Source organism: Netta rufina, assembly GCF_964035555.1.
Source record: "Netta rufina genome assembly, chromosome: 13".
NCBI lineage: Eukaryota > Metazoa > Chordata > Aves > Anseriformes > Anatidae > Netta > Netta rufina.
Window position 1 is genome coordinate 13,233,139 of NC_140136.1, and position 17,570 is coordinate 13,250,708.

General features: G+C 49.5%; 2 protein-coding genes across 2 annotated transcripts in view; one reads left to right on the top strand and one right to left on the bottom strand.

Annotated features, from left to right (window-relative positions):
* Window positions 1–9,487, top strand: part of AMFR (autocrine motility factor receptor) — a 29,465-nt gene extending 19,978 nt beyond the window's left edge. The window contains exons 11-14 of the mRNA XM_084294431.1: window positions 70–204; window positions 1,293–1,376; window positions 6,259–6,443; window positions 7,905–9,487. Of these exons, the coding sequence (XP_084150557.1) occupies window positions 70–204; window positions 1,293–1,376; window positions 6,259–6,443; window positions 7,905–8,052 (552 nt within the window). The 3' untranslated portion in view covers window positions 8,053–9,487. The remainder of the gene's footprint in view (window positions 1–69; window positions 205–1,292; window positions 1,377–6,258; window positions 6,444–7,904) is intronic.
* A 3,902-nt stretch (window positions 9,488–13,389) lies between these two features.
* GNAO1 (G protein subunit alpha o1) overlaps window positions 13,390–17,570 on the bottom strand; it is a gene marked incomplete at both ends in the record, with an annotated part of 128,310 nt that continues 124,129 nt past the window's right edge. The window contains 2 exons of the mRNA XM_084294848.1: window positions 13,390–13,577; window positions 15,497–15,650. Coding sequence (XP_084150974.1) covers window positions 13,390–13,577; window positions 15,497–15,650 — 342 coding nt within the window. The remainder of the gene's footprint in view (window positions 13,578–15,496; window positions 15,651–17,570) is intronic.

Sequence of the window (17,570 nt, forward strand, 5' to 3'; positions counted from 1 at the left end):
GGTAAGATACTTAACCAGCTAACTTCTAATTATCCCTGATACTAACTGTATAAACCTTGCTTTCTCCAGGCTCATCAGATTCAGGAGATGTTCCCTCAGGTTCCTTATCACTTAGTTCTACAGGATCTGCAGCTAACTCGCTCCGTAGAGATAACCACTGACAACATCTTAGAAGGGCGCATCCAGGTACCTTTCCCCACACAGGTAAGTCACCAGACCATGTACCTAAAATGTCTGTCTTACCACAGAACTGAGCTTGTTGGGGTGGGCATGGGATAAGTCAAAGCACTGAATCCAGCTTAGTTTAACGCAATGTTATTCTTCAGATTTTACCTGCATGAAGGTGTTGCAGTCGGAAGAGCCAAACCAGTTTTGGCTGCCTGGTATATGATGTGTTTTCACACAGCCATGTCTGACTTTAATCAGAATTCCTCACTGTTGTGTATGATTCAAGTATACACATCCAGTCCTTGCTGTAGCACTCGGAAGGCCTTCTGATATGTTAGGTTAATAGCTGTTGTCTCAGTTGTGCTTTAGCATTATCCATGTGCAATACAGGACGCTTTCTTTATGGAGGAAAGCTAGAAATCTATCACCCACGCATGCAGGATGCCCCTGATCAGTACGATTGGACTGTTGGGTGCATCCAGTACTTGTCTGTACCATCTCAAATGTGCTACAGAGTGCCAAATTCTAGTTAAAAACAAACAAAAATAAATAAATAAATAAAACCCTTGGGATTTGTTTTTCCTTTGTTTAAAGCTCCGTAAATGCAGTATATTCAGTCATGTACCAAAAATATATTGAAAATGTCCTAGCTAGACTAGAGACAAATATTTGTTCAGTTACAGCAGCTCTTCCCCGTTGCTCGTGTGCAGAGCCTTTAGAACATTTCCAGTTGATTTCTCTGCTGACACGTAATTGAATTGTACTATTTAGGAAGGTTTTCTGCAAAGAAAGTATACGGCAAAATGATGCCGTGTTCTTAATTAGCGATAGCAGATTTCAGTAAAGCAGTCTGGGGACAAAATTTGTGCTAATAAGAATATTGAATTCTGGTTGTGTGCTCATCAGATAGTGCTGTTATCTGGAGTGCAGTTCCAGTCTGTGTGTGGGGAAGCAGAGAGAATTCTCTTTCAACACAGTGCATTCTGTTTATTGCTTACTTATCTGTTTCTAAATTGAACACAACACATGATGTGGCAGAAGGCAGAGTCTGAATGTGTTCGAAGGGCTTGTTTTTGTTTTGTCATTTCACACGCTGTATTAAACCCATGATTCTTGCATTTCAGCGTGTAGAAAACGTTAGACCTGCAACAAACAACCCTGTGGAACGGCACAGTACGGATCAGGAGGATACTGAAACTGTCACCCAGGTAACTTGGCATAAAAATGGCCAAAAAGCACAGTTAGAAATTGTATGGACAGAGAAGTGAGTTCGGTTCAGTATCAGATCAGGCTGGTGGCCGCCCTCTGCATTTCACAGGCAACTGAAGTGCTGTAATCTCTGATGACTTCAGTGTGGTGGTCTTGTAAAGAATTCTTATTTTTCCGTCTGAATATAAGAAAACACATCTTTACCATGAGGGTGACAGAGCACTGGACCAGATTGCCCAGAGAGACTCTTGAGTCTCCTTCTCTGGAGTTGTTCAAAACCCTCCTGTGCAACATGAATTTGGGGACCCTGCCTGGCAGGGGAGTTGGACCAGATGATCTCCAGAGATCCCTTCTAACCTCAGCCATGCTTGGATTCTCTGTATATTTCTTTTTACTAAGCTTTTGTTCATTTCTTCAATGAAAGTGCTCTCTTGTGATGCAAAGAACAGATGATCGCGTCTTTGTGTCTGTCAGGCCCACCCCATCTATGGAGTGGGAAGAGCAAGACAGCAGATGCTTTGCTCTTCGTGTTCCCATTCGCATCCTGTAGGTCTCCAGAGACTTCCCTGAAAATGAGTAGTGTTTCTCTTCTGGGTGTAAGAATTCTTTGTGATCTGGAGGAAGCACTGCAGACCTGGGGAGCTTTACTGTGAGTGGAGTGGGATACAAACAGGGCCAGGAGACAGTAGCCCTTTTACATGCAAAGCACGGGAATGACTTTTTGCTTTTCCTCTTGAAGGATTTAAAGCAGCATGGCCTAGATAAAATGAGATGGGAAGAAGAAAAATAGCTTGCAAGTAGAGTGAGGTCACATCGCACTTCTGTTTTTCCCTGCCTGGAGTAATGAAACCGTGAGGGTTTCTGTTCTATGAACCTTCCTCTCAGCTGGGTTAGAAAGAGAGTGGATTTGTAAGGTGGGCAACTTTCTGACCTCTGCAGCCTTTATTAGCCTAAGTAGCCAACCTGCCACTCGCTTGGAATTGAAGAGCAGCAGTTCCCTCATGAGCAGGGAGCGAGACGCAGGAAGCTTTGCTTTGGTTCTGCTGCTGAGGCTGAAGAAGAGGTGGTGGGGGGTGGGTACAGGTGGTTGATAAAAGCCTGCACTAGGAGATACAGAACTGTAGGAATGCAAATCTTGGCCTGGATCTAACAACTCTTGTGTAACTTTTTGAGTTAATTAGAATGTTTTGGTAGTGTTTTCTCTGTTCCTTGTGAGTAAAATCTCTGTTTCTACAAACAGCCTTGAACTGGTTTATGTTAGCTGGGAGCTGGCTTCAGGTCCTGCTTGTGTGTTTGTGTTGCTGTCCCTTCCTTTCTTCCTGCCTGGCTCTGCCTGTGTCTCTGTCCTGCTACTGAACTTAAAAAACCTGGGAGGGGACTTCAAATGTGGTGACCTTGAAGGTGTGCCTGGTGTGAGTTACAGCTCAGGCCTTTGTTAACATGAAGTGTTGTAGCTGGAGCAAACTAAACTTGCTAACTGGATGTTTTTTACTGTCCCGAATGGGACTTGCAGGCAAAGGCTGAAGAGGGGGCCTGAGCTGACCATGTGCTGAGGAACTGGCTGCTGGGTGCAGCAGGGGATGTGCCCATTGCTGCTCTCCCTCTCCTGCCTCCTGCGTGCACGAGGGTCACAGGCCAGTGTCTGAACAGGGCAGCTCAGCCAGTCCCTCTGCTCCAGTTGCTTGTATTTAAGTTGGGGGCATGCAATTAAAACAAGCAGGCTTGCTGCTAAAGGCTTTGACTTCTGTGTTGTAGACCTGGCTGCCTGCCTGTTTTGGTCCATGTTTTCTCCTTCCTGCTGCATCCACACCATCCTCTGGTTGTACTGCAGGTGGACTTTACAGAAATGCCCCTCTGCGGACCTTGCCACAGGAGGGCTGTGCTGGGAGGCCTTAGTGTTTGAACACATTCCTTGGCAGGACAGGAGACGAGTGATTTTCTAAGGATGTGAGGCCAGACTGATTGCTCTGTGCCTTTAGCATTCATTTAGGCTGGCTCAGAACAAGCTGACCACTCTTGTTAGGTAGCCACAGGGGTCTGCCTGGGAGACAAGCTTGCTCAGCTCCGTTCTGCTGATACTTCTTCTGTTGCTGAGGGAAGACTTGGGAGCTCAGGGCCATCCCCTAGGAAACTCCAGTCTATTTTTCTCTCTCTTCAGTTTTGATTTCAGTTTTTAACCAAGTACTTGGCATATTAAAGACTTTTTGCCAGGAGAATATTTTGTTGTAGTCAGTCAAGCTCTTGTCTGTGTGGAAAGATCTAGCAGCAAACAAGCTACTTCAGCAGATTGCACTTGATTTTTAAGAAGCTTTTTGAATGCAAGAGGGGAGGGACATTAGGAGCCCTCATCATCACACGTGGGCGAGACTTGCATTTCCAAATAGTGGAAAAATGTAACTTCACACCTTATGACACAGCCCCCAAGAGAGAGCCTGGCAGCTCTAGTTCCTTTGTGTTGCAGCTTTACAGTAGATTTTACAAGCTTTCAATCTTATCTTCTCTTTTTTTAAATGAATATGCCCACTGGTAGTCTTTGTACATCTCCAACATCATGGCAAACCCATTAGGGGAGCTCACATGCTCAAATAAAAGCACCCTTCTTCATGGCCAAGGTAGGTTTTCCTCTGCGTGTAGTGTTACAACTTAATTCAGTCTAGAATTCTAAGATCTTAAGATAGAGATAATGACATTTCCCCTCCCCCCATCATACGTAACTTGTGGTTTTGGGGTGTCAGTGCTGCCATAAGGATAGCTCGGAGACATTTCTGAGCATCAGCACAATATAAATTGTTAAAGGCTATTTGTGAGATAATGCTCTGAACATTGCCTACCTCTACCAGTGTTGGCCTGTGCACTTAATAAGATGCTGTGCACATACTTTTCTCCTGCTGTATATTGAAATGTTAATGCTTCCAGCAGTGTGCATAATGCTCGATGTGCTCCCTCTCTATCCCTATCGTATTTGCCCTCCCTTTTTTCTGACTCTGCTGTTAACTCCCTGTAAGAACGGGTCCATGAGCAGCTAGAGCTGCTTCCTGCAACCTTGTATTTTGACGTGCTGAAATGTATTTGAAGATTATCCTTTAATTTTTTTTTGTGTGTGTTTATCTGTTAATCCTGAGTTTGGGTAGGGCTGTTCAGACATACCTAGTAAGCTGTCATTATAAGGCCGAAACTTTCCTGGTGCTGCTGCTGCCCCTCCTTGAGAATCCTGTTTATTGTCATTGCTTAAATGCTTGGTGGCTCTGTGCAGAAACACTTCCAAGGCATCCCATGGTTTTCATGCACTTACTGATTTTATCTTGGAGGAGTGGGTTCTGTAGCGTGAAGGTTTCTGCATCTGACACCTGCTCTGATACTGAGCCTTGTCATAACTCCTCCTGCAATTAGTTTTGATCCTTTTGTCTTCAAAACTCCTCAGGGCTCTCTTGTGTTCTTACAGAACAATGCTCAGGGGATTGATTTTTGTATCTTTGTAGCTTTACAAGAAAGAAGTGCAGTTGCATCTTCTAATGGGGGAAAAACGTGAGCTTGTCTGGGCTTTGGCCATAACGAGTACCCTCCTTGCTGCCTTACCTGGCCGAGCTCCCCTGTTCCTTGTCTTTGACGGATGTGGTGATGAGAAGCAGCACTTGGGGTGCTCTGTGCCTGCTCTTCTGGATCTGCTGAGGTCATCCTGCCCTGGGTAAACAGGATCAGATCCTTTAGGGGAGCTCTGCCATCCTCCCCTTGGTTGAGGCAGGCCAGCAGTATCCCCATCTCATTACCCCAGCATTAATCTGTCTGCTACAGGGAGCCCTCCCCTAAGTTCTGTCTTGCTGGGCGCCATCTGAAGGCGTTGTGTGAGTGAGCTGGCACTTTGGGGACATCTCTAGGATTTTGGGGTGACTCAGCTTGCCGTGCACATCATATGTTAAAATCCATGCACTGTACACTGTGCCCATGCTGCTGGGATTTGAGCAGTGGTCCCTTTGTACCCACCTGCCCCCGTCATGTCTCCTGCAGTGGCTGAGAGACCCAAACCTAGGAGCTGGCTTGGCTAGTAGCTCTCTGCTGCATCCTCCTTGTTTCAGAAATCCTCTGGGATGCCAAATGATAGCTCAGCTCTCAAGCCTTTCATCGAGGCGATTTGTTTCTTGAAGCTGCCGCGCTCAGCAGCATCTTGTTTTCCCCGGCAGAGCTGATCTGATTGTGTGTGACAGGACGTGGTCAGGATCCGACGCTTCACCTGCGCTGCTGTACCGGCGTCAGCAGCTCAATTTTCACATCGGTGATGCCCGCCAGCTGTCCAGGGGGAAGAGGTGTATGTGCAGGGCCGCCAGCTTCTTTTATTGACACGCTGGGCTCGGGACAGTTGCCAGCCTCACTCCAGCGGTCCCGACCCGCGGTAATTCGGGTGCTGCAGACCCTGCTACCGAGGCCTCGTAAAATCCCTTCTCACGCCCACGTCCTCTTCGCAAGCACATTTGCTGTTCTTCCCGTGCTGTGTGGATTTCTGCCTTTTAGCTTCTTTACTGTTACGCTGCTTATCAAGTCAGCCCCAGAATCTGGCTGTATCAAATGCCCCGTTTTCAGACAGCATTAATTATGAGTAATTAATGTTTATGTCTTTGAGATCACTTTCAAACATAGCGTACGAGATAGAGCATTACAGAATACAGGCGCTTTGAACGTGCTTTGAATTAGCTTTGTTCTGTACTTTGGCTGGGGCTTTCAAAGGAAACCAAGGGAGACTCTAGCTTCTTCCAGTGCCTCAGAAAATGACAGTTCTTTGTAGCTCGTTATTTTGATGCAAAGAAGCCCTGTTAGCAAATTTTGCACAGACTTGCGACTTCTTTTCTATAAACTTTTCATCTCTCCTCCTTCCCCTTTTTCTTTTAGACGGAGAGAGTACCACTTGAACTGAACTCGAGACTGGAAGAAATGGTAGAATTCAGCGAAATGGAAGCAGAACCCAGTGAGGCAGAAGATTTTGAAGCCAGGGGGAGTCGCTTTTCAAAGTCAGCTGATGAAAGGCAGCGCATGTTGGTTCAGCGGAAGGAGGACTTGTTGCAGCAAGCTCGGAAGTATGTTCCTCCCTAAAACTCCAGCCTGGCCTCTCAGTTACACTTCCTCCAGAATGTTTTTTGAATGGATTATGACCACTGAAAGATTGGGTTGGTGCAAAACATATTAAGAGGAACAAATACATTGGTACAGCAGGCTCAGGTTGCTGTTTAAGACAACTGTCACTGATAATCCCAGTTTTGAAATAGCGTCATGTGTCACAACAGGCACACAGCTTCCTAAGTGGTGATCCAAAGCTCTTTGAAATCATGGGATGATTTCTTCAGCTTCAGTGAGCTTTAGTGTGAGCCTGTAGTAAGTGAGAGAACATTATTTGTACTGAGCCCTCTTGTGCACCGTAGTTTACCTCCTAGCTTAGGTGTCAGCCAACACTGTGTGTGTTGCAACTGAGTTTACTGTCTGGCACTGCTCTTTGCAAATGCAGAGCAAGAACCCTAAGCAGTAAGCAGCACAAAGATGACAGACTGCCACTAACTAAAACATGCCAGAGGAGCTCATGATTAACCAGTCAGCACTGTTGAAGGGGGCATGACCGACTCCCTTCCAGCTCAGTTAGTAATAGGTCTTGTATGTAGAGTCTGATTTCACATGAGTTAGTCATGTTGGTGAGTTCTGCTCACATCTAGTTGCTGATTTAAAAAAAAAAAAAAAAAAAAAAGGAAGGAAAAACACTTTGCAGCTGTAGATAAATTTTTTTTAGCATTTGTAACAAGCTTTGTCCCTGCCATTTTATCTCAGGGAGGCCATAGAAAGGGTCTACAAAAAGTACATTGAGTTGTCCCCCCCTCATACTGAAATGCTGTCATGTGAATAACTGGGGGTATGATGGCTTTGAACTGTTTATCTCTAAATAGGCTTTCTCCCAAAACAATTTTTTTCTTTGAAAAATGTTTTTTAGAGAAACAAAAGCATTTTTGATGTTGTGATCACTAGTTCCTTATTTGTGTTGGAGAGCTGTGGAAGTGCAAACTACTGTCTTTTGTTACTACCTGCAAAAATGGGTTGGGCTAGTAACTCTGGATGCTGCTTCCCTGTATTTCTGTATTACCTGAGGCTTTGCAGCTGAAGTGCCCTTCCTTCGAAGGCTTACTTCTTGTCAGTGACTGACTTCTTGGGGTAGACACCACCTGCACCTGGAATGTGCAGGTGGAATAATGGAGAAACAGAGACTCAGTAACTCACCTGAAGTCTCAGTGAGCTGCTGTGGGTTATGAGTAGAGCCCAGACCTCTAGAACCGGCTCCCACTCATATGCACAAGGATCTTGCACTGGGTTTCTCGCACTCTGTGCAGTGTGCCATGGGCTGTCTTTGAGTACAGAGCCTGTGTGTGCTTGCACGGTATTTTCCAGCTTTCAGTATGCCTTAACCCCCACCTTGCTTCCTGGATGTACCAGCTGAGTATTTTCCAGAGCCAAATGAGGTGGGCTCTGCTCACCCATCTTCCTTTTTCCTCTTGTAGGCGTTACTTAAACAAAACCTCTGACGAGGAGCTGACCACAGAGAAGCCCTCGCTGCCCGAGGGAGCCTCCGCCGACCCCGTCACCCTGCGCCGCAGGACGCTAGCTGCCGCCGCCGAACGGAGACTTCAGATGCAGCAAAACTCTTAGCGCTCGCTGCTTCTCCTTCCTCCTCCTCCTCGTGAGCAATGTTGAATAAATAAATGAAATAAAAAAAAAACCCTGCGCTTTCTATACCAGCAGGAAAGTGTCACTTCAGAGTTCAGCTAGCTGTGCTGCCGAGTGAGCTGGCTGCCTCTCTGCTGTATAAAGCATGTGGTCTAATAATGTTTGGACAGCTGACAAATTAACCTTTTTTGTAATATTTTCTATGTGACATTGATCCCCTCCACAAACAAAGGCGATTTGTAAGCCTCGGGCATGATTTCTGCAGCTAGCGTGAGGTGTGCGGCTGACTGCACTGCAGAAGCTGGGGAAAGTGTGTTTGAAATGAGCAGCTCTGGGTGCAGGTCACAGAGGGCACTGGCAAGTTCAGCTTGAGACCAGGGAGAGTTATTCCGAGAGGGGAAGAAAGCTTAGAAATTTGCAGCAAACCCTGCGTTAGATGAGCAGGTCCCTGCTCTTAGGTTCCTGCTCGTATCGAGAGTGAAGGAAGGGTGCTCTGCAGGCCAGCTGGAAGGGCTGGAGTGGTATCGCTGGGAAGTCAGGGTTTAGGCTGGATGGAAGCTGTCTAGCTACATAATGTAGAAAAAAATGAAATCATGAATTGTGCAGCAAAGTGCTAATTCGCATTGATTCCAGCATAAACTAGTTTGTTTACCATTGCTGGGCTCTTCTGCACTGGCAGACTTGTAGTTCTGCTCACTCCCCGGGGCTGTGCTATTTTCCCTTGTCTTTTATGGCCAGAAAGAAGTGAGAGACTGGGAGGAAGCGAGTGTTGAAGAAGGGGCGCAAGGGGAGGCTGTTGCCCCTGGCATTCAGTGTTACGTTAAGCCGATGGAGTACAATCGAAAAGCCTGCCTGTTTCGGACTTCAGAGCAACATGGATGGACTTCAAGGAAGAGGCTGGAGATAGCTCTGATATCTTGCTTTTTTATTTCATTTTTAACCCCACGACTTCACCACGAGACTAGAAGAATTGGGGCAGCTGGGCCTTAGGCAGGCTGCAATTCAATCTGCTAACCTGTGATTTTTCTAAAGAACTTTTGACACGAGATGCACTTGGAACCGGCAATGCTAGCTTGCATAGTTGAATTTTACATGGCAGCGACTTAATTCTTAAATTCCTGATGAGTGACTTCTAGCATCACTGCCCTTTAGAAGGAGCCCAGTATTATCTAGAATTGTTGGTAACTTTTTTTACTGTTGGTTTTTAGGGACATTTAAAGGTGAACTTAATGAAAGGAGTTGCATTGATGTTTAGGTGAAAATAATTTATTTCAATAAAACTTTTTGGGAAGCCTTACCTTGCAATGCTGTTAGTAAACTTCAAAGAATTTTTTTGAGATCATTGGTTTTGCTCAGAGCACAGCTGTTTGTTTTTATTGTTTAAAAAAAAAAATAAAATCTTGGTCAGTGTTGGAAATTGTTTGGAAATTTCTGTAGTGTGTCTTATGTTCCTGGCATGTGTTTGGTTTGTAAATGCAGCACTTGCACTTTCGTCGTGACAGGAAGGGGGACCAAGGGGAACACAGCGGGTTTAGGGAAGGTTTTTCCAAGCCCTCGGTTGTAGACCAGTTACTGGGACTGGAATCCAGCCATGCTGTGAGCATGAAGTTGGAAGAGAAATAGTATCTGGAGGACTGTAAAAATGAAGCAGGGTTTTGAACTGTCTGATTGACCGCCCCAGCATTTATCACCACACACTCACAAAAACTGTTCCCTGGCTTCTGATGTCCGTGCTGGTCTGGGAAGATACCAGCAAAGTGGCTGCCCATGGCCAGCACCCTTCTCCCTTTGTGCTGAGGGCCCTGCTGTGGGTTGTGTGAAGCTGGTGGCAGCTTTGATCCCTTCATCATCATCCCGTGGCTGCTCCAAAGCAGAAGGTGAGCTGGTCTTGCACAAACCCCTCTTGCTGTGGAGCCTCCAGTGGCTGAGCTCAGAGTGGGGGTGAGCAAAGGGGGCGCCCGGTTCGTGTGGTGGAGGCGAGCGTCCTGGAGCTGAAACCAGGAGCGGAGGGAGAGCTTCAGAGACCCCTGGGCAATTCCTCGTGGATTCATCTCCTCCTCTTGTGTTCCTGACCGCCTGCGGGTGGCTTTCCCCTTCATCCTGCTCCCTGGTGGCTCCCTCTGGTGCTGGCCCTGGCCAGCTGTGGGACGGCATCCGAGTGATGTTGGTGCTGAGGGTGCATTAGGGCAGGGGTCAGTGGTGGTCTCTTGGCTCCACTTCCCTGGAAAGGGAGAAGCTCACTTGGCTTTCCCTGCATCGATGCGAGCCGCATCTGTCCCACCAGAGCACCACAACCAGCAGGAACCGTGAAGAAATAACTTCACCAGTGTGGGACGGAGCACCTGATCTAGCCCAGCTTCCCCTGCTCCATCCAGTTCTGTGTCCTGGGCAGCTCGGGGTGCACCCGAGGCAGTGGTGACCCCCTCCCCATGGCCCAGTGGGGTTCGAAAGTGTTCCTCCACCTCCTGGGCAGCTCCAGCCCTGCTCCAGCCAAGGCCCCAGTGCCCGCTGCCTGCTACCGGGGCCCTGCAGGGTGCCCGGCCTCTGGCGCCCCTTGGGCCATGAGCTCGGTGGCTCTCAGTGCTCCCTGCCCCTCGCTGGGCTTTCTGCTCTGGCTGAGAGCTGAGAACCCACTGAGAACCCGCATCCTGCCCCGGGATGAACGCGGCTGGGGCCTGGATGAGGCGTGAGGGCCTGAGGCCGCGCAGAGCCCCCCTCACACCCGGCCGCAGCCAGCGTGGTGAGGCCGTCCCACTGCGTGTGAAGATGTTGGGGTGTGCCGGGTGTCCCTGCTGGCACCGGGAAGCCCATCTCTGCTTCAGAACCGTGTTTGCTGCTGTCCCAGGCACGAGCGAAGCGCTGAAACCGGCCAGGCTGTCCGCAGGCTCTGCCCTGCACCACACCTTGAGGGGATTTTCGCAGCCCGCACAAACAGCCAGGGCTTGGGTTGCCGCGGTTCTCCTCCTCGCCATGCCAGCCCCAGGCAGTTTGGCCTCACGTGCACAAACAGCAGCTTTAGCAGGTGAAAATCGCTTTGCTGCGATTGTCCCCCAAGGCGTGCTCCTAGTCCCAGCAGATGCCTTCTGCTGCTTCTCTGGGGCAGTTTGTGGGGAGCGAGCGAAACAACCCCAAAAAGTGCCCTCGAGCTCAATCTTGGGGTCTGCCCTCGGCCCAAAGCTGCCCAAAGCCTCGCAGGGGTCAAGCTGTGCTCCCTCGGCCTCCCGGTCACCCTGGCAGCGGGGTGAAGGCGATTTTGGATAAAATTACTGTTCACATGGGGTGGGAGCAACAACCAGGCAGGTCCCACACCCCCACCCCACAAAAAGCCTAATTTTTCCTGACCACCCTGCACCAAGCAGCATCGGTGTGGGTTGGTTCTTTCAGCATTGCAAAAAAAAGGTGATTTTTTAATTCTTTTTTTCCATTTTTTTCCTTCCCTTAGAAAGGCAAAGCGAAGCGGGAGCGCGGCGAAAGAAGCAGCCGGAGACGCGGGAGGGGAGAGCCCGGGGTACAGACAAACATTCTCTTTATTGAGCTACACATGAATTTTCCATTAGTCAGAGAAAGAGATTGGCAGTGTGTAATATATCACAGAAACCTCACTGATTGGTAATAGAAAGGCTTAGAAAGACCTGGCGCTTTATATATATATATATATAATATTTTTAGTTTCCTCTTTATTTATTCATTTTCTTTTAAACAGGTGTGACTGCTCTTCTTCAGCAAAGATAACTCTTAAAAGTGAAACCGTGAAGACGTCTGGTTACTAATCAAAGTAGAAATGGTGAAGGATTGGTCATGAAAACTGTGGCTTTAATGTAAACACTACATTCGATTTTTTTTTTAATTTTTTTTTTTACTTTTTGTGGTTTTGTGTGTTTTTTAAAATTTTTAAATTATTTTCATTCTCTCTTTTTTGTATTTTTGTCTTTTTTTTGTTTGTTTTTAAAGTTTTTTTCTTTTTTTTCTTTTTTTCTTTTTTTTGCAGCACAAACATCCCCACATGAGAAAAAACACCATTCACTAAAAGGGAGGACATGGGGTGGGGGGGAGAGAGGGAAGGGGGGGAGAAAAAAGCAGCACAAAAAAGCATTCACTGGAAAGAGTTAAAAATGAATAAAATGAATAAAAACAAAACAAAAAGAAAAAAAAAAGAAAAAAAAAAGAAAAAAATATGTATATATGTATAACCCCTCCCCGAAGCCCCCAAATCAACCCCGAATGGGAAAATAAAGACGCGGAAGCTGGTCTGGTGTGAAACACGGGGTTTTTGGGAGCGGAGGTGGAGGCCGGGCAGGGCTGTGCTTCTGGATACGGGCCGGAGGCTGAACGAGGCGCCGGAGCCAGGAGGGGATGGAAAAAATGGGGGAAAAAACCCCGGAATGGAGAGCGCCGCCGGCCGCACCCCTGGCTCCCGGCTGGGGAGGGATTTACCTAAAGTGAGGTGGAAAATTTAAAAAACGAAACGAAACCAAAAAGCCCCAAAAGAGGGGAGCGAACGCCAGCTCGTCCCTGCCCGCACGGAGGATGCGCCGCCGCGCTTTCTGCCCAAAACAGCCAGGAAAAGGGAAATGGGAAAAGATCTTTTGTTTGTTTGTTTCCCTTTTTAGCTAGGACGCACGGCGAGGAGGGAGTTCTTTTTTTTTTTTTTTTTTCTTTTTCTTTTTATCCTATTTCCCTCTTTTTTTTTTTTTTCTTTTTTTTTTATTAAAAATAACATCCTTGAGCTTCCCGCCGCAGCGGCTGACCCTGGCCGCGGGGCACTGGAAATAAAACCGGTTCATCGTAAGAAGAAGAAGTCAAAAAAGAGAAAAAAAACAAACAAACGAACCAAAACTACCGAAAATAACCCAAACCCGCTCAAAGACGCGCCGGGAGGAGACGCTCCCCCCCGAGAGCACCGGCACGGGGCCGCGGGCAGGATCCGGCCCCAGCCCCACCGGGGGGTGGCCAGAGCTGGAGGTGCCCCAAAACCCCCAGGGCGCCCCCAGCTGAGGCCAGGGACCCCCCTTCTGCCCGCAGCTCTTCGAGACAAACTAAAAAGGTGGTCGTGGATTTGTTTTTTTTTTTATATATATATATACGTATATATATAATTTCCCTTATGCCTTTTTATTTACCAACTTGCATGATTATGATTACGATTTTTTTTTTAAATTTTATTATTTTTTCTTTTTTTTTTTTCCTCTCGTTCGGTTTGGTTGTTTCTTTCGTTTCGCTTGGTGTGTGTAAGTGTGTGTGTGTGTGTGTGCGTGCGCGTGGCCGCGTCGCTTCTCTTCTGCTTCGCCCCTCTCCCCGCGCCGCCGCGGCCGCGGGGGCTCAGTACAAGCCGCAGCCCCGCAGGTTGTTGGCGATGATGATGTCGGTGACGGCGTCGAAGACCACCTGGATGTTGTTCGTGTCCGTGGCGCACGTCATGTGGCAGTAAATCTCCTTGTTGGGCGAGCGGTTTTTGCTCTCGAATTGTGCTTGGATGTAGGCGGCCGCGTCCTCGTAGGTGTTGGGACCTGCGGGCACAGGGGGGGACAGCGCGGGGGGCGTCAGGGACAGGCACTGCTACCCCCCTGCCACACTGCTGGAAAAGTATTTTGTCTCGAAAAGAGCAGGCAAAACCCCTTTTAGTCCTTTTTTTTTTTTTTTTTTTAACCCAGGTGAGATTTTCTTCCAGCAGCCCATCAGTGTGGCCCTGGGTCTCAGCCTTGCTCCCCAGCATCCGAGGGGCACCACACTGAGGCCCCCCTGGCACAAGCAGGCACAACACCCATGGTGCTGCCACCACAAGCTGGGAGCAGGGGTTACCCTTTCCCCTTATCCCTCCCCTTTCCCAAATTTTTCCCCTATTTCCCCCACAATCTACCCCTTTTCCTCCCACATTTCCCCATTTTTCCCCCTTTTCCCTTTCTTTTCCCCCCAAATCATGAGCACCTGGGCTCTGCCTCCCCACCTCCCTCCCCAGGTGTCGCTGCTTTGCCCTCCCCGCCCCGCTCCTCTGTTTCCCCCCGGTGAAGGCAGGCAGCCCCCAGCTGCCCCTGCCTGGGCTGGAGGGATGCTCGGTGGTCCCTGAGGGATGCTCATCTTGGCCCCAGGGTAAGTTCCCCGCAGCACATCCCGCTGTGCACAGGGGTGAAAGGCCGGGGGGCCACATGCCCCCCGGTCAGGCAGGCAGGGCCTGGGAGCACTGGGTGCCCTCTCCAGCATCACCTATGGGTGCCCTCAGGGGGAAGCTGGGGCTGAACAGGAGCTTGATCCAGGAGTTTGGGACGGGTGAGGGGCAGCCGGTGGGGCTGGAGCCCCTTGGGGATGTGTCGCTGTCTGTTGGCTTGGCCCCCTTGGTGAGTTTTGCTCCAGCATTGTGAGCTGGAAGTGGGGGGCAGCTGAGTCCAAAAATGTGCATTATTGCATTAAGCTGCTTATGGCAGTGAGAGTGGCTGTGCCCGGCCCCTCACGGAGAGCCACAAAGCCTGAATTATGCCCCTGAAATCGCCTTTGGAAGAGCAGCTATTATCTGGAGATTTACTTTTCTTTTCCATCTCGATGCTTCCCCTCCTTCCTGGTGCAGGTGGGGGCTGAAGGCATGGGGAGGTGACCGGGTGCCATCAGGCTGCCCCCATTAGGGCAGCAGGAGCTGGGAGGTGCTGAAAAGCTCCTGGGTGGCTTTGGACATCCCAGCACATGACCTGGGAAGGGGAAAAGCTGCTGCATGCTGGTGGTGCTGTGAAGCCTCCAGGGGATGCTGGTGCCTTGTGCTGCTGGGGGCCGGGGCCAGCCCCTGGGTGCTGGGCGAAGCTGCTGACATCAGGTGGGGTGAGGGTCAGGAAAAAAAACACTATCAGAGTGGATTTCTTTCTACAGCACTGTCTTGATTCCGTTTCCTCCGAGCTGAGTTGGTTTCACTCACAAGCTGGTATAATTCCCGAGTGATTTCACCCATTTCTGTTGTGACGGGGCTCCTCCCTTCCAGCGGTGTGCCCCGTGTGAGGGGACGCAGGCGGGAGCCCCATCTTCAAGGCCCTCTCGTCTCTGCTCCTGCAGTCATGCTCCAGGCACAGTCAGCAAACCCTAGGGCCGAGCGTCCTCTGGTGGGTCTCGTGGCCTTGGTTTTCCTCTCTTTCCATGCCCAGTGCTTTCCCTTTGCTGGCTTTTCTTGCTTTTCTCACTCCCCTTGGTGGGACCGCAGGGGTCGTGCTCCAGAGAGCTGCTGTTCCTCTGGGGATGCACCAGGAGCTCTCTGCCCTGATGGCTGCTCTTGTGCTCTTGCCACAATAATTCCCCAAACACAAGCCATGGCTCAACCCCAAGAGGTGCCCCTTGGGGTGCTGGGGCCATCCCATGGATTGGAGGTGGGCAGTGCGATCGCTGCCCTGTGAAGGCGATGGGTGCCCCCGTCCCCCCACACCCCGTGGTGCGGCGCGGCCCTGGCACGTACCTGTGTATTCGGGGAAGCAGATGGTCAGAGGAGACTTCTTGATCTTCTCGGCAAATAGGTCTTTCTTGTTGAGGAAGAGAATGATGGAGGTATCAATGAAGAATTTGTTGTTACAGATGGAGTCGAAGAGCATGAGAGATTCGTGCATGCGGTTCTGCAGCAGGGAGCACGCGGGGAGGAGAGAGAGGAGAGAAAGGCAAAGAGAGAGAAAGAGTTAGAGGAGAGGAGGACTTCTTCTTCCACTGCACTGAAATGGTTAGAAAGCAAAACCTCAGTGAGACAGGGCTGGATTGAGCTGGGGGCACGGGAAGGGGAGGCCGGGTGTGGAGGCCGCGGCCTGTGCTGGGCCTCCCTGCCGGCTGCTCCAGCAGGGGCAGGTGCTGGGGTTTTAGGTTAGTGGGGGGAAGAAAATCATTCACTCATCCCTTTAAAGAGATGTCCTGTCCCTGCTGGGCCCTTCTGCCCCTTGTGAGGCCTTCCACCTCCACAGACACCGTGGTGGAGGCTGGGGGGCACCAAGGAGCCCAGCAGGGTGTGTATGGGCTGCGTCATGGAGGAGCCTGAGCAGGGACGTGGAGGCAACTGCTAAGACCTTCTTTATTTTTAATTATCCTTTCCGAAGCTCCACTTGGAGCCTGTTTTCCCCAAGCTACAGGAGCTGTTGGCAGAGAGGAGGCGGAGTGGACAGAGGGAGAGGAGAGAAGGAGGCGAGGTGAGGTGAGGCTCCTCCGCCAGCTCGGTGCAGGCTTGGGGGCAGCCGCACACTGCTGGTAGTGAGAGGGGAGGGAAGGCAGGGCACAGCTCTCAGATCCACCTCCATCATTAACTTACTCTGGAAATTAGCACGAAGCCATGCCCAGCTGCTCCACGGCAAAATCCAGGAGAGGCCGCAGGCACCGCAGTGCTCGCGGACGCCCAGCACAGCCGGGGTGGCTTGGGCTTGCCTGGATTCATGAGAGCACACGTGTTTGCTAATGAAATGATGACCCAATTACACATTTTGGAGTTTTCCATGAATGTTTTATTAGTGAGTCATTTTCTTAGCTACACTCTGACTGCAGCTTTTGCATGCAAAATTTAGCAGATGTCTGATTTCATCTTGAAAGGCTTTGAGATTACGCTGTTGTTTCCTTGGCAAGGAGTAGCTGTGAATGCCAAGTAGTCGCTTTCCAAAGCTTCTGGACCTCATTTGATCGTTATCTTTTTTTTAAGGAACTTTTTTAATGGGAAAGCAGGAAAACCACCGCAGATGGATGTGGCTCTTCTTGCCTTGATCGAATGGCCTTTGCAAAAAACGCTGGGTCTTGAGGTTTTGGTGGCAAGTAGCTGGGTGGGTTTTCACTGGTTTCAGCTCTTTGTTCATCCCATTTTGTTCCATAAATGCGTGTTAAAGAAAGGAGTGCTGCTGGAGGAGCAGCTGAAACAAACAAAGGCTGTGCCTGGGGGAATCCAAGCCCCAATACAAAGATAACCCTGGTAACTTCCAAGCCCTGGATATCTGAGCAGGATGGCATCCCGGGGGAGATCTTACGGGATCCCTCATACAAATAGCAAAGGCAAATCCCTTCTCCCTGAGCCGGTCGTCATCTTCAGAGCTGGCCTGAGATCCTGCCTGGGCTGCAGGCTGGGAGGTTCGGGAGCTGCTGAGGCCGGGTCCAGCTGAAGTTACACCACTGAAAACTGGTGAAGTCAACAGGAATAACATCTAACTTCCCATGTTCGGGCTGATGGAAAATTTTCCCTTGCTGTCTTCGAGTTTGTATTTGTGCTCTCTGTTCCTTGCCTCCAGTGATGGAAGCCCTTTGGTTCAGACACAAAAGAGCAAACTGACACGAGTTATTTTGAAGGGACCGAGAGGTGCTCCGAGTATTGTGTCACTGCAATGGGGAGAAAGCACGACTTACTGAAACGAACCAGAAATAGCTCTTTTGTCGCTGTGCTGATTGATGGAGGAAAAGCAATGCAAAACTTGCTGCTTGTAACAATTTGCAACCACGACATGAGAGGAAAGCTCGGGGAAGCGGGGACACTGCCAACAAGCAAAGGACACCAGCCATGCTGCCCACATCACCCC